Here is a 17005-nt window from a genome sequence, read left to right on the forward strand (position 1 = left end):
TCAAATGTCCTCTCGTGCGGTCTGAAAATTCCTCTGACCGCACAGTTGAATTCACTTAAATCTACCCCATTCGGCCCATAAATCATATTTCCTTCTCCGTAATATATACTAAAAGTACCATTCTCGGAAGACATATCTGTCAATTATTAATAAACTAGTTATACTACATATTAATACACAACGACCCTAAGTTTCAGCGATTCCTAGATTATATTTTCCAGATTTTAAACTATTCAGAATATAAATTATACTAAAAACAATTAAAAATACTAAAAACTATTCAAAATATAACTACCCTAAAAAATATTTCTAAAAACAATTGAAAATACTAAAAACTATTCAAAATATAACTACCCTAAGAAATATTTCTAAAAACAATTGAAAATACTAAAAACTATTCAAAATATAACTACCCTAAGAAATATTTCCTAGATTATAGCTATTTACAAGTGATTATACGACTAGAACGAGAATATACCTCCAAACCGACGTGTGAACAGGACTTCGCCGCTTCCTCTCCTCTCTCCCTCTCCTCCCTTTCTTTTTTTCCTAATTTTTGTTGAATAAAATGGGAATTTTGGAGGCAGGTGGGGGATTATACAGGGGCTGGGGAACCTCCCACCCGTTGGGCGGGCAGGATGCCCCTCCGCACTGTACGGGCCCCGGACCTCCCGCCCGTTGGGCAGGCGGGATGCCCCCGCGGCCGCGTCAGGGGCCTCTTCGTGAATAAGAAAAGTTTCTTATTCGCGAAGAGGCCCTCGGGAGGGGCCTAGAAAAATATTTGGCACCTCCCATCCGTTGGATGGGTGTGAGGTGTCCGACGCCACGCCGGTACCCATTTTTCGAAAATTTCCAAATCGGCGCTTTTTTTCGAATTTATTTTTTAAACCTTTTTTTAAAAAAATTCGCGGATCGAGTGTGTAGTCCTGGGCCTGGATTAGGGCCAAAAAAAATTAATAGTATGGCCTAAACTTAAGAATTGAGCAAATAGCCCACCAATAGCCAAAAGCCCAAAATACACTCCTCCGCTTGACCTGACTAGAGGCGCGTCGCGAGTTCGGGACCTGCCCAAGTGCCCATCGCGCCTCCTCTTCCCAGCGCCGCCGCCCGCACCCAGCGGCCGGCGCCGCCGCCCCGCGACCGCCCTCCGGCCTCCGCACCTCTGCGGCCCCTTCCTGCTGGCCTGATGCACCTCCTCCGCTCGCGCCGGTCGCTGCTGTCCTGCTCCTTGCTCTCCCTCGCGGCCTCGCCTCGGAGTGCCAAGCGGCCGCCGGACGGCCGGAGCTAGGGTTTCGGCCAAAAATCGCTGTGGCCAGGGTGCCGGTCAGTTCGCCGTCTTCATCTCTCTCATCTCATTCAGTGGTTTCGGCCAAAAATTTTGGCCAGGACTACCCCAGGTTTGAATGCTGGTTCCGCCAGACTGCAGAGGGGATCCATCTGTACCTGGGTTGACTTCCGTCTTCACCGGTGCGGAGGCTTTAGGTTTCTCGTATCGCTCCGCTCGTTTTCTTCTGCAATACATATTCCAAATCTATGTGAATTAAACTTCATGCTCATGCCTGTGTTATGTCCGCCCTGGATTAGACCTTCGAATTGGGGTCCTTTGCTGGCTGAGGAACACCTAGTTCTTTCAATCACTAGGTGTGATAAGGCCTTCAGCCATGCAGAGATCCAGTGCATCGGCCCTTCCTACTATTATCTTCGAGGAAGCTCTTTGGAGAGAAATGGAGTATCGTAAGAGATTGGAGAGGACTCACCCTCATCTGCTGATTGCCCTCAATGGAGCCCCTGAATGGCAGAAAGTAAGGGTTTTTTATTATGACCTCTCTATTATGCTGTACAACACTAAGTAATATTCTTCAGGGATCGGAAATGTGTAATCTATAGAAGAATTTAAGGATTTTATTTGACTAAACAGTTGTTTTCCATTGGTCCTAAATTATTTAAGTCGGAAGTAGATTAATTTCTTTCATAACCCCAGCATATAGCTGAATATGATCGAACAGACAATATGAGAGTTGCACACAAAGATAGGCTCACAATAGATGTTTGCTTTCTATTTTTTGTTTTTTTCCCCTTCTCAACCATGACACTTGAAACTACCTAGAACACATTCACAGAGCTCAGATGATACATGCTTCATCAATTTAGCTCTATGGTTTCTCTTTCATATTTCTATTCATGTCCTTATTCTGTTTGTGCAATGTAAGCCAGCAATGCAAAGTAATAATGTTTTCGCTTGGACCTCTGCTTTTTCAAAGGCGAAACTTTGATTATTACCAAAAGGCCCAGCTTCATAAAGGACATTCAATAATCAATATCATCTGACCTTGCAGACTATGGTTCTGGCAATGGATTTGCTTAAAATATGCTTGGTTGCTGGCTTCTTACCTGTTTCTTTCACCTTCCAATTATGAACATTTTACAAATCAATTTTCTTCAGATCATAAGATTGGTTATATTATGTAATTTGTAGTTGTCAGTCATTTGTTTCTTCTCGAGTACTGTGCTGTCTGGAACCATGATAGTTGGTTTATGTGCTATTCATTGCTTTGCATCACATAGGTACTTTTAATTGCGAAAATTGTTCATTACTAATTCTGATTGTGTAAAAAAGTATTTTGAATTTCAGGAGGTCGGTACAGATTCAATATCTGATGATTTTAGGAGAAAGTTAGCCCCAGATAGCACTGTACCTCAACAGCAGTCTAGTTTCAGTTGTTCCACTGTACAGAGACAGACAGCTAATTGGTACCCCATCAAGAAAAAAGTGAAAGTTCCACATCTTCCTTCCCAGATTCTGCAATCTCCTAGACCAAACGTGGTACCTTCTTTTTGGTGTAAAATTTGCAAGGTTGATTGTGTTACTGAATTCAATTTCGGTGCCCACATTGGAGGGAAAAAACATAAGGCTAAAAAGCTGGAGATTCTTGGAAATAGGAACACTGGAAGACATGGCGGTCAATGTTCAGGTATCAGGAATTCTGTACAAAATAGCCATGCAGTCTCTGGAAGCAGAAACAGTGAATCAAATGTGTCTAGTAGCATTGTTTCTGCAAGCTGTGATCTGCCCTCTGGAAGCAGAACTAATGGAATAGAGGAAAGCGGATGCACTGCCCCACCAATGAGCAGCATGGATTTCACTGAAATCTGATGTCTATAATATGCTCCTTGTACATTTTCCTCTGAAACGTAGAGTAATGTGTTTAGTTCTCAAACAGTCAGTGCACTATGGAAATTTCATCTGATGGTGGTGTACCATGCAACAATACATAAGTTGAAAAAGGTTGCAGTACCCTATTGGGGAAGCTATCTATCTGCAAGATTGATGCTAGTCAGTTTTCTTACTTCTTGATTAAGAGGTAAAAACTCAGAAGCCAGTGCTGATAAATTACTAGATCATTTTGACTGAAGGCATGAATGTGTATAATACAGACTACTACTAATCTGGTGAGCCATATTGTAGCATTTGCAGGTTATTAATTTATTATTCTATAGAAGTTAGCTGTAAACTGGCAAATGGCCACAATATTAGTTAAATATCAGTCCCATTACATCCAACAAGCAGATCTTCCTTTTATTTTCAATTTTCCATAAAATACTCGATGCAAATAAACTTGCTCAGATGGCACTGTATGTTTATATACTGTAAATTGTATTCACTTTGATGTGGAGAGTAGATCTCATCTCTGGTTCCCATTTTTTACCTTGCCTTCCGTTTCTTACTAGTAGGTTAGGAAAGCAACATGAACAAAAAAAAACTACCAATAACGAGCACTAATGTTTATTAGTGACTTAAGTTTCAAAAGATTGCCAACTCGCTCACTGCCAGTTATCGCCATGACAGCTTCTTGCTGCCCCAGTCATGGACCATTCTGCCTCATCCTCCTGCTTTTTTTTTTTTTTTGAATAGCCTCATCCTCCTGCTTGCTGGTGCTGCGGTTGTATCATCTGGGGCCGCCGCTCTTGGTGCTGGGGGCAGCTCCGATGCGAAGCTCCATGTTGACTCGTCTTGCCTCACACCACAAGGTTTAGTTTACTCATCAGAATAATTATTACTACTGCTACTCAATGGAAAAAGGGACCTTTTATCGCAATCTATATGAATTTATGAACACTACTCTTTCATGCAACTGCAGAAATTCGCTGCTAGTAACTTTTAGAGCATTTTTTTACCAACTTCTTTTTTTTCTTAAATATGTGGGAGAGATGTAGATCATTAAATATGTGAAAGCATATTATTATGAAGTTAAAAACCTTGTTCAAACGATTAACAATAAGCTAACTCAAAGGCTAAGCCTGTAGAAAATGTCCGAAAATGATGGTTTTTTATTGATTAAAACTAAAACTCACAATTTTCCATGGTGTAAATGTCCCAGTATTTTTAGCTACCTGTTTAATCAAGATGTATTTCTTAAATCAATATCGTAACCTCTTAATATTCTGAAACTGTAACTGAAAATTTTGGACTTGATTTTGATTCCTAGTTCAACCGAACACTCTGTCTGAAAACTCAGAGCACAAACACGGCGCCGCGACGGGCACGAGGATGCCGATAGTGCACCAGCACGGCCCGTGCTCGCCGCTGACCGACAAGCACGGGAAGCCGAAGCCGCCTTCCGACGAAGAGATCCTCGCCACGGACCAGCGCCGCGTCGATTACATGCACCGCCGTGTGTCCGAGACCACCGGACAGGTGAGGCCGAAGCGCGCGGCGCCGTCCGCGCCGTCAGTCCAGCTCCAGCCCGCGTAGCCGGCGTCATCTGCCGCGTCGGCGAACACTGTACAAAATGATTTGTAGCAACACTGTATCTTTTTTTTTAACGATTTGTAGCAACTTCTTGGTGGGTCAAAAATAACCGCTCCTGCAAATGGAGCGGGAATACTATAGCATCCGATCTATCCCTAGAAAAGTATTTTTAGAGATAGGTTACGCTATCACCCGCCCCTGCAAATGGACATTATTTTCAGGGACGGGTCATGGCATCACCCGCTCTAAAAGTAGCATTTCTAGGGGATTTCTAGGGTAAAAAATAACCGCTCCTGCAAATGGAGCGGGAATAATGTAGCATCCGACCTTTCACTGGAAAATAGACGGATTACCCTATCACCTGCCCCTGCAAATGGATATTATTTTCAGGGACGGGTCATGGCATCACCCGCCTCTGAAAATAGTGGTATTTCTAGGGGTGGGTGATGGCGTCACCCGTCCTTAAAAAATATATTTTTTAGGGGCGGATGATGGCATGACCCGTCCACAAAAATGGTTCAACACAAAAAAAATTCATAACTTTTTCATATGATCTCAGATAAAGTCAAACTTTATATTAAAATTGTAGAGAATACTGGATCTAAAAATTTGTAGCTGATAATCTTTTCATTTAAGGTCGTTTCATCGTCCAAAAAATTATTATGAACCTACATATAGCTATGACTATACAGTGTCTCGTACAACTTAAGTTATACTTTGAGGTTTCAACAATCTTAACACTTATATACATTGAAATATACTTAGCATATTTTTTATCTATAGTTCACAATAACCATAGCGTAGAAGTTCATCTTTTTTGATTTATTTTGCTATATGTAAAGATTTAAATAAATTTTTGAAATATTTATTAAAAAATATTTTAGGGGCGGGTGGTGGCGTCACCTGCCCCTAGAAATCATTTATGGAGGTGGGTGATGACGTCACCCGCCCCTACAAATCACTTTCAGAGTTAATATAAAAGAATAGCATACCCTATAAAGTTAAAAGAATTGTAACTCGATAGTACATGGGCTTGTAGTGGTGGCTGGTTCGCTGCAATATTTTCTTTTTTTTATTTTGCTATTTCTGATTTTTTTATTTTTTGAAAATCGATTCGTAGGGGCGGGTTATATCGTACAAATCGATTTGTAGGTGCGGATCGCGTTACCCGCCTCTAAAAATTGTAATTTTAGGTGCGGGCACGTTACCGTCTCTGAAAATCGCAAGTTTTAGCTATGATAAGTAGGGACGGGTATAGCACCCGCCTCTACCAATACGCCTTTACCCGCTCCTACAAATTTTTTTTAAGTAGTGGAACCTTTCCGCGTCGTCCGGGAACGCGCTGGGCGCCTGGGCACGAGCAACTACGTGGTGACCATCGGGCTGGGCACGCCGGAGGAGCGGCTCACGGTGGTGTTCGACACCGGCAGCGACACGACGTGGGTGCAGTGCCAGCCGTGCGTGGCTTACTGCTACCGGCAGAAGGAGCGGCTCTTCAGCCCGGCCAAGTCGTCCACGTACGCCAACATCTCGTGCTCGTCGTCCTACTGCTCCGACCTCAACATCCGCGGCTGCTCCGGCGGCCACTGCCACTACCACGTCCATTACGGCGACGGCTCCGAGACCGTCGGCTTCTACGCCCAGGACACCCTCACCCTCGCCTCCGACGCCGTTAAGGTACGTACTTGGTTTCTCCACACGTGCGGGAAATCGTAACAGCGGCAGGCTGGCGTGTGCCGTGTGCGTGCCTATGGACGTTCCATGGCACGTGTGTGTGTGTGCAGGAGTTCAGGTTCGGATGCGGCGAGCAGAACCGCGGGCTGTTCTGGCAGGCGGCGGGGCCGATGGGGCTCGGCCGCGGCAAGACGTCGCTGACGGTGCAGGCGTACGAAAAGTACAGCGGCGTGTTCTCCTACTGCCTCCCGGCGACGCCGTCCGGGGCTGGGTTCCTGGACCTCGGCCCAGGCGCGGCGGCGAACGCACGCCTGACGCCGATGCTGACCTACAAGGGGTCAACTTTCTACTACGTGGGGCTGACGGGCATCAAGGTGGACGGGCGCGCCGTGTCCATCCCGGACTCCATCTTCTCCACCGCCGGCGCGGTCCTGGATTCCGGCACGGGCGCACGGTGATCACGCGCCTGCTCCCCAGGGCGTACGCACCACTACGGTCCGCGTTCGTGAAGGCCATGGCGGATTTGGGCTACAAGAAGGCAACCACGACCTCCTTCCTGGACACCTGCTACAGGCTCACGGGGGTCCAAGGCAAGGCGCTCCCCGCGGTGTCGCTGGCGTTCCATGGCGGCGTGAGACTGGATTGGCAAAAACCTAGTCGCTGGTGCATGTCTTAGCTTCGTGCTGTTGTCCCTGGCAACCGTGGGGTAGGAGCGCTGAGCCAAGATGGATTAGCGTGGCGGTGGTTTGTGGTGGCACGCACGATCAGAGGCGAAGCCAGATGAGAAAGCCGCAGGTCGGATATATTAAACGCTGGGGTCGGCCATATGGATAAACAATACTAAACAATAATTTTCTATTAATTTTGGCAAATTTTATTGGGATCCGACGACCCCGTGGCTGATTTGAGCTCCGCCCCTGGACATGATGGCAATTGGCGTGGGGATATGGTTGGGGATGGCGTGGAGCTAGGTAGAGGTGGCATCACGTGGTGCTTGGGCCCACTTGCATCCATTATAAGTTGCAGAGAGAGGTCTTGAGAAATATGTTATATTGTCAAACGTATTCTTTTGGAATTTAAGGAAGGTCTTGAGAAAAATGTTACGTTGTTAAATACAATCTCTTGGAATCTAATTTGTTGGAGACTGGAGTTGTACCTAGCAATATGTGTTACACACCATGCGAGTAACTATACCTTTCATGTATTTTACCCTTTATTAACTACCACTCAAATTAAATTATGCTGTAGGGAATTAAACCATGAGTCGAGCACCATGTCCTCACAGGCTTAGAACGCATGTTCACCTCTACCGTGTTTTTTCACTGATTGCATACTAGTGTTCTAATGTTCTGTTATATTTTTAAACAATTTATAAAAGAAGGGATGAGGGCTGCTGTAGATTAAAACAATCAAGTCGGCACATAAAAACACTGAAAATGTTATTGGCAGAATCCATAGGGTGCGAGGAAAAAGGAGATAGAGGGAAATGGAGATAGTGATGGTAGGAGCAGCTTGGGAGCAGCTTGGGAGGTCGGCGGCTGCCCTAGGGTAGGGGGACAGCAGTGATAGTGAAGAAAACCTAGGAGGCAGGAGGAATAATCCAACTGTCTTCGAGCATATTGATGTGATATAATAGATTGATTCTTTATAAATTGAATCCGATTTAGGGTGTGTTCGTTTCCTACCCTCTAAACTTTAGACCCGTCACATCAAAGAGAATCTTGTCATTTAGAAGTATTAAATAAAGTCTAATTACAAAACTTTTTGCACAGATGGGTGCTAATTCGCGAGACAAATTTAATGAGCCTAATTAATCCATAATTTGCTACAGTGATGCTACAGTAATCATCCGCTAATCATGGTCTAATATACCTTATTAGATTCGTCTCGCGAATTAGCCCTGGGGTTCTGCAATTAATTTTGTAATTAGACTTTATTTAATATTTCTAAATGACAAAATTCTCTTTGATGTGACGGGTCTAAACTTTAGACCCTAGAAAATGAACACACCCTTAATTACATATCCATCTAGTCAAATAAAATCTTCCTAAATTATATTCTCGTGGGACCTGCCTCGTGTTTCCATTCAAAATAACTAACCGGGCACTTTGTTAATTTGACCATGACAAAATGTCCACATCCTGATGCCAGCGAGCACTCGATAAAACAATAACATTTTTATTTTGGAAGAGATGCATGGGATCTAGGGAGGTCTGGCAACCCTAGGGCAGGGTGGTGGTCGAGATAGGAAGCAGAGGGGAAACTCCAACCTTGCTTAATTAGTTTATTGATAGATTGCCTTTTCTCTATAAGTTGGTCCATAAGAAACTTTTCTGTGAGAGGTGTCTAAAGAAACTTAATGGATTTGGTTCCTTAAAAAACAGAACCCGGGTCTGATTTCTAAATCCCTTAGGCCTCGTTCTGCAGCAGGTGGATCAGTCCCACCCAGAAGGCTTCCAGGCCAAGGATCACGTGAAATCAGTTGGGTCACTTAATCCTGTTGGATTCAATTTCTAACAAGAAATTATTCCTTCCCCTCAAAATCATTGTTCGGCTTCACAGGAATTTCAGATAAGGAATCTTTCCTTCCCCTCAAAATCATTGTTCGGCTTCACAGGAATAAAACCTTCTCCACTTCAGCATCAAACATTGCGCATTACTAGTTCACCGAAACAAAAACAAACATTGCACATCGGTGCTGTTGACTTTTGAACTGGCCTGAATTCACATGTTCATTACATAAACATACAAACATATTTGAATCTTCACCGTATACTCTCAAACAAACTGAAAATAAATACCTAGATGCGAGTCTTTACATAAGAGACCTATTGATTCATGTTTGAAAGATTGTCAAAGCAACAAATAAACAATACTGACAAGGCTTATTCACAAAATCCAATAGGTAGGTAACTTATGATGATGCAGGATAAAATAGCATGATAAATCCTCTTATACTCAGACCATGGCTTTGTCCTATTCCTTTCTAGCAGCATCGAGTATTAACCTCGGAGCCTCCTGCAACATCATGTAGTGTTCAGGACATGCTTATTCAACAAAATAAGCTATGCAACAGTCAATTACATTGTTTTCACGTTCTTGAAACTAGCAAGCTATCTATGGCTAACTGTAATCTACTGCTTATTTGTTGGTCTAGACAGGATGTAATTGTTGGGACACGGAGCAGGAGCAGGAGCTGAAATGGTACACCTTCCCCAGCCCAAGCACGTGACCAGCTCAGTGACAAGCTCCCAGATCAGCCTAGGAAGGGGAGATACTAGCATATAAGTACATACTGTATTGGGCCAGCACTGGGGGCGCGCCGCGCGGCCGCCATCGACACTGGTTTCTATGCTTAACTCCTAATATTAAGCCCCTTTCTAGATATTAGCAAAGTCATTCCAGATTAAACTAAAATCATATATATAGAACTCCTAAAAATTAGGTTCCACTTCAACTTTCCTGTTAATACTCTATTTAATTTGTAGCAAAGTAAACATAAATATTTCAGCTGTACAAGTGATGGGTCCAGGGATCCAGGGTCCCTAGCGGGCTCACTTCTTGTTGGCACTCTGGCTAGCCTAAGACCACGTATACGTCAAACGCCCATCTGCATATCTGCATGAGGCGACAACTTTATCTGACCTACCTCAGCCCAACCCCGACTGACAGCTCGGTCGGGATGACCAATGCCCATGTCCCTTACTGTGGGAATGATTGGAGGCCGGGTCCGTATCAAGGCTCCGACCAACTGTGGGAGTGATTGGAGGTTGGGTCCGTATCAAGGCTCCGACCAAGAACTCCGACTGGGCTCCGCCTTGCACGTACCTACATCCCTGACTGGCAGGCTGGTCGGGAGGATAGGACCGGCATACCAGCGGGCTCCAGGAGTAGGTGCGGAGGATAAGGATGAACCTCAGGGTTAACTTGTCATACACGGCCAATCACTCCCTCCACGGGAGTCACGTCCCCTCTGCTGTGGCAGCAGGCCGCCACTATTCTACCTGCCCGTCCTCGCGAAGGGACGGGCGTAACGTCATCATGACACGGCCGGCATGCCCCCATCACAACAGAGTGACCAGGCGTGGCGCTAGGGACGGGGCGTGACAGCCGTACCGTACCTATCGACATCCCTACGACCTCTGACCGACAGAGCATGACACGCAGGGACAAGACAAGACGCTCGCCCCACAACGCAGAACTTGGATGGTGGTCACCGGAAGACTCCGACTGACAGGATGGGCAAACCCGACTGACGAAGCTGACGATCCGACCGATGGGGTCGGGAGTTTTCTCTTTCTATCCTTACACCCTTAGTTCCCCTGTAAAGAAGACCCCCCTTGGACTATAAAAGGGAGGGGCCCCTCCGTCCAGGACACAAGGGACCATAGACTCTCAAATCTCACAACTTTCGCTTGAAAGCTTGTACTCCCCAACTCTCATGAGCACCTAGGCTCAAGTAATACATCTGACTGACCCCCGACTGGACGTAGGGCATGATTGCCTGAACCAGTATAAATCTTGAGTCATTATGTGCTAGACCATATCCAATCACGACGCACGATACACACTTCGAGTAGGTTTAGCTGTCGGCCATTTCCGGAACCGACAATTTGGCACCATCCGTGGGGAGGACATCGTGCGTCCACCGTCCCGGCGATCGGATGGCCTCCATCTTCTGCACGTCCAGCCCTCACGAGCCTGAGCGATACGATTTGCTTTGGCTCGTTGGAGTTTCCCACAGCCCCGCGCGCTGGGCTGTGGGAACCTCCCATCTTCACGCTCTTCCAGGCTTTCCGCTTTGAAAGCTTGGACTTCGTCGCCGATCGTCTCGGCACACTCCGCCTCCACAAGGAGGCCACTCCTCTGATGTCGCTCGAAGGAGACACCTCCTTGACCAACCCGCTGGCTGACCTCGACATCAAGGTGCTTGCACGGCGCATCGAGCTCATGCTCGGTGCCAACCCCTCAGCAAGTGACATGGACTTGCTCCTATTCTCGCTGTGCAACATTTTCCGCCAACTCTCCAGAGGGACCCGTTGTTCCTGTCATGCTCGCCGGGTGGATGGTTCCCGTTCAGCCTCACGAACACCGCAGGCTTATACGCTAGGGAGCTACCGAGAGCCATGCCGCTACGCTTGCTCGTGACCAAGTTTGTGGGCATGACGGGGTTAGGCCCCGCCTCGTTCCATGATCTCTTCTCTGACGATGACCTCCTTAGTGAGGGTTCTAGCGTTGGGAATGTATCATCCCTCGGCTGTCCCGTGCTACGGGAATGCGCTATGGCGGATGTGCGGGGGCAACTGCGGTCCCGGTGGAGACCAAGAATACGCACACCCCACCAGACCCGCGCGCGCAGTACCTGGCTAACACCCAGGTGCACGTTGAGGACTTACGCCAGCGGCGGCACCACTAGCCGCCACCCACGTCGGCGCACCCCGGGCGCAACTCCGAGCCGAATGCTCATAATGCTGCGAGTGGCGGGCGGGCACGAGCCATTCAAGTCCAACAGGCCATCGTCACAGATGCCAACGACCCCCACAGTTTGCGCGGGCCAGGCAGAACATCGCCGCTGCAGCGATGCTCCTGCGCGACCTGCCCGAGCCTGCGGACCCTCAACAACAGGAGATCCACCGTAACATCCGGACATTGGTGGAGTGTGCTGCCGTACAGCAGGCAGAAAGCTTTGCGTCACACCACGGGCACGCGGCCTCCTGCCCAGTCGGGGGGGGGGGGGGGGGGCAGGTTCGCAGCAGCCAAACCCCTCAGTCCACTAGAAGTAATGGCGTCCACCCTAGGCGGGTTTCGATGCCGCGGCTGCGCCTCGCCCCAATCCGAAGCCCGCTAGTGCGTGGCCGGCTCAGGCCCAACTACGACGCGTGCATCACCATTTAGTCGTGGCAGCTGGCCCGCCGCAACGCCGATGTCGACCGGGCGGCAGCGGACGCGGCTGATTCCCAGCAACCCAAGGGGCAGTACGAGGAGGCCCCTAGGCGAGGTGGCTGGCCGTGCGATTGGGACAACGACCGGAGCCCCAGCCCGAACGGTCCGGGTTCGCGGGCCTTCGATCGTCGCATCCAGAAAGTGCCTTTTCCGCCGCGCTTTCGACCGCCCACCAACATCACCAAATATACCGGGGAGACGAACTCCGATGTATGGATGGAAGACTTCCAGCTCACTTGTTGGGCCGGAGGAGCTAACGATGATTTTTTTTCATCATCCAGTATCTTCCCATTTGTGTCGGGGAGTACATTCGAGTGTGGCTCGAATTCCTGCTGCCCAACAGCATCCGCAGCTGGGTAGAGCTCATGCAGGTCTTCATCGGGAACTTTCAGGGGACGTACGTGGGCCCCGAAACTCCTGCGACCTCAAGAGCTGCAAGCAAGAGCCTGGCGAGTCCCTTCGGGACTACATCCGCCGGTTCTCCAAGCAAAACAATTCTCTCCCTGACATCATCGACGTAGACGTCGTCAGTGCGTTCCTCTCCGGGATCACCTGCAAGTCCCTTGTTCATAAGCTCAACTACTGAAAGCCGCGCACCACCTGCGAGCTCCTGGACATCGCCATGAACCACGCCTCCAACGAGGAGGCGGTCGGGGCGGTCTTCACCGACGGTCGGACCATGGGCAAGGCCAAGCGGGAAGACCAGGACAAGGGCCCTACCTCAAGGCAGGAGAAGAGGAAGAAGAAGGACTGACATCGTCCCAACCCAAAAATAGTCGAGGCGGCCGACTGAAGGACAGCAACAGCAGCATCCTCTCCAACGCTCGGAACATTGAGTAGTAGCATCGTTTCTTCTCCTAAATTAAGTCCCTTCACATGCTTTCATTCAAACTCCAACTTCTATAGCGCCTTGGCCGAGCACTCTAGCCCAAGTCGCTAGGGGCCCCACGGGGGTACACCACCACGCGCACTGCTACTCCCTCTTTCCTTTTTGTAAATCACGCACAAAAACTCAACTTTTTTTCGCCCAAGCGAAAGGGCAACCCGTTCTCTCGACGCAACCTAAGTGATGTTTGTTGGGCCACCGGACCTACTGAACCCTCGTCACAACGTACGGTGAACTAGCAGTTGACGCCATTCGGGCCAGCCCCCGGCTACACGCTGCAGCCTATGGTTAACGAGCGGGTTCGAAAGGAAAAGGTGCGAAGGCAGAAATCACTCCAGTAAACAAAGGGATACAGGCGGGACCAGCTTCCAAAAAACCATAAAATGAAAGCGATTACAAGCACTTAAAATTGTAGACTCGGGGCCCTTCAAGACCTCCGCACAAACTGTTCTGCAAACAAAAGCTAACTACATGACAAATGTTTTTTATTATGGCACCCCATCCGCGTTGGCCAACAACGTGAACGGGAGGGGCCGCGCTACAGGGTCAACCGGAGGAGCCTCCTGGCTAGGGGCCAGCGTAGTCTTGGCGGCGCTCAACCCGGCTTCTGTTGCTTGGACGTCGCTGCTGCCAGGGTTGTTTCCCTCTCCGCATGGCGAGCTGCCTTCACCCAGTCAGCGGTGGTGGCCTCCGCAATCGCTGTCGCGACCGGCACCAAGCTCTATCCAAGATTGTGGAGCTGGTCGGCGGCACGAGGGGACCCACCACGACCGCGGTGTGGGCGCAAAAAACGGGGCGACCCTCCAACTTCCCGGGTAAGCCTCAACGCGCCACATCCGTAGTCAATAATCGTATTTAATTACTTGATAAAAGTGTATAAGCCTCAACGTGCCACATCCGTAGTCAATAATCGTATTTAATTACTTGATAAAAGTGTACAGATGATAAAAGCGTGCCAATGGATCCTGACTCGGGAAGCCAACTGACCGAGGTTCGAAGGCCGGTCCGCGAAGAACTCGAGGCTGCCTCGCGTCAAACAAAGCTAGGGGAGAAAACGCAGATGAGCCCCAGCGACCCTCGCCCGATCTGCTCAGGCTGCGATTTGGGTCATCTCAACATTCTCGTCCGATCCGGACCTCAAGCCATGCCCACAGAATCTCCATCGAGGAGAGGCAAATGGGCCACCTGAGTCTGTCGGACGACTCGGGCATCTGCCGGGAGGCGGGTCACGGAGCAGTGGAATGCCACTTGTGGGCTATGCCGACCCCGTCACGAACGACAGACCTGGATTCCACTTGGACGCATGAAATTTTGCTCGGGCAGACCCGTTAGGAGCTCACCGAGCCCATCACTCGAGCCATCGAGGCAAGTGACGCCGACTCAAACCCTTCGGTCCCAAAGACCACAGACGGAGTCACCTCCACGTATTTACGCACATGACGCCGCTGACCCGACCGCCCTCCTTTATGGAAAAGCTGCGGCAAGTCGGGGTACCGCATTCCCACTCGGAAGGAATGACAAAATTCCAGCCCCCGACCGGACTTGCGGTCGAGCATGGAAGATACAATGTATTCTAGAATAAATGCGCTTTATTTCTGGCAAATAAATATTACAAAGTATAATCGGCCCATGGCCGTTGCAAAGTACAAAAATCCGTTACCACCACAAGGTGGTAACGCTAGAAGCCTTGAGGAGGGCTGCTGCAAGTGCGGGAAGACTAGGAGGTGCTTCCGCCTCACAAGTCTTCTTCTTGCACCTCTTCCTTCAAGACGCCCTCGGCAGAGGATGATGGAGAGCAGTCCATCTGACGCCGACTGAACTCCTGCGCCGCCTCGGACAGCGGCGAAGAGCTCCTCCCCATTCCCATCTCCAATCACCCAGAGGAACAAGCCTCCTCTCATGGTGGACTTGAGCTGAAGAACACGGGGAAGCCGAGATTCTGCGCCGAAAGTAGATAGTTCGTGTTGCTGCAACATCTACATTTCACGGACAAACAAGAGCAACCCTGATGACCCACGGTCGTCAAGGTGGCCCATTGTGCACTGTGTCTCCCTGCGATTGAGGGCACCAACGTAGCCTCTCACTCGAGGCCAAAACACTGGCGCAGCGAAAGAAGCACCTTCACCATTAAACAAATCGCAAAGCCGCTCGGGGGCCTCTGACGGGTCCAGGGACCCGGGGTCCCCAGCAGGCCCACTTCTCGCTGGCACTCTGGCTAGCCTAAGACCACGCATAGGTCAAACGCCCGTCTGCCTGAGGCGACAACTTTATCTGGGCCGCCTCAGCCCACAACCCCGACTAACAGCTTGGTCGGGATGACCAAGGCCCATGTCCCTGACTGTGGGAACGATCGGAGGCCGGGTCCGTACCAAGTCTCCGACCGAGGACTCTGACTTGGCTCCGCTTTGCACGTAACTACATCCCCGACCGGCAGGCTGGTCGGGAGGACAGGACCGGCATACCAGCGGCCCTAGGAGTAGGTGCGGAGGATAAGGATGAGACTCGGGGTCAATGTATTGTACACGGCCAACCACTCCCTCCACGAGGGTCACAGTCCCACCTGTTGTGGCAGCAGACCGCCACTATTCTACCTATATGTCCTCGCGAAGGAACGGGACGTAACGTCATCATGATACGATCGGCACTCCCCCGTCACGATGGAGTGAGCAGGCGTGGTGCCAGGGACGGAGCGTGACAGCCGTACCGTACCTATCGACATCCTCACGACCTCCGACCGACGGAGCATGATGCGTAGGGACAAGACAAGATGCTCACCCCACGATGTAGGACTTGGACAGTGGTCATCGGAAGACTCCGACTGACGGGATGGGCAGACCCGACTGACGAAGCTGACGACCCCGACCGGCGGGATCATGAGTTCTCTCTTTCTATCCTTACACCCTTAGTTCCCTGTAAAGAAAACCCACCTGAACTATAAAAGGGAGGGCCCTCCATCTAGGACACAAGGGACATAGACTCTTAAATCTCACAACTTCCACTCAAAAGGATGTAACTCCACAACTCTCACGAGCATCTGAGCTCGAGCAATACATCCGACTGACCCCCGATTGGACATAGGGCATGATTGCCTGAACCAGTATAAATCTTAAGCTATTGTGTGCAAGGCTACATCCAACGACGAAGCGCGATACATACTTCGAGTAGGTTTAGCTGCTACCAATTTCCGGAACCATAATAAAAGACAAACACCGAATATCATCGACCAACCCAGTCTAGAAAGACACCTTGGCAACTCTATTCTCGCAGCACTATTATGGATCACTTATGCAACTATTCTCGCGTTCGTCAACATAGGCTGCTGCTACTACCTCGTCGGCCTGCCCCTCGCAGCGGTGTTTGGCTTCAAGCTGAAGCTCAATGCAACAGTAAGACAAGCATGGAAATTAAGATCAAGTGTGGTAGTTCGGTGGCCTTCCTGGCTTCACCGAAGGCAACTCACCGATTTCGTATGTTGTTTCAGGGGATTTGGGTCGGCCTGCTGATTGGAAGCGTGTTACAGACTGTGATTCTGTTTGTGATCCTTGTCAGCACCAAATGGCAGAAAGAGGTATGCTATTTGTGATCGTATCTCTTTTTATTTTTATGTTTTGCTCTTGATCCTCTTAAACATTCGGAGCAGGAGGATATGCTAGCAGAAGAGAGAGTACGGGTGTGGGGAGGAAACGTTGAGCTGCCAACAGAAGAAAACATTGCCGCTCCTGCTGCGTTGGAGGGAGGAGGTGCAGAGCGTG

The 17005-nt window shown here is 49.2% G+C and overlaps 1 protein-coding gene and 1 pseudogene across 1 annotated transcript; both read left to right on the top strand.

Annotated features, from left to right (window-relative positions):
- Positions 1–1057: 1057 nt before the first annotated feature.
- On the top strand, positions 1058–3676 carry LOC112876822. Its single transcript, XM_025941000.1, has 2 exons — positions 1058–1802; positions 2633–3676. The coding sequence occupies exons 1-2, from the start codon at positions 1662–1664 to the stop codon at positions 3152–3154; spliced, it is 663 nt and encodes a 220-aa protein (XP_025796785.1). The 5' UTR covers positions 1058–1661; the 3' UTR covers positions 3155–3676.
- On the top strand, positions 3201–7188 carry LOC112872824 (annotated as a pseudogene).
- The last annotated feature ends 9817 nt before the right edge of the window (positions 7189–17005 follow it).

This window comes from Panicum hallii, chromosome 9 (genome assembly GCF_002211085.1).
Source record: "Panicum hallii strain FIL2 chromosome 9, PHallii_v3.1, whole genome shotgun sequence".
Lineage (NCBI taxonomy): Eukaryota > Viridiplantae > Streptophyta > Magnoliopsida > Poales > Poaceae > Panicum > Panicum hallii.

Bases quoted from the DNA above. Each gene is read 5' to 3' on its own strand.
- LOC112876822 (XM_025941000.1), top strand. From the start codon at position 1,662: ATGCAGAGATCCAGTGCATCGGCCCTTCCTACTATTATCTTCGAGGAA. The intron at 1,803-2,632 runs GTAAGGGTTTTT...TTTGAATTTCAG, and splicing joins GAGCCCCTGAATGGCAGAAA to GAGGTCGGTACAGATTCAAT.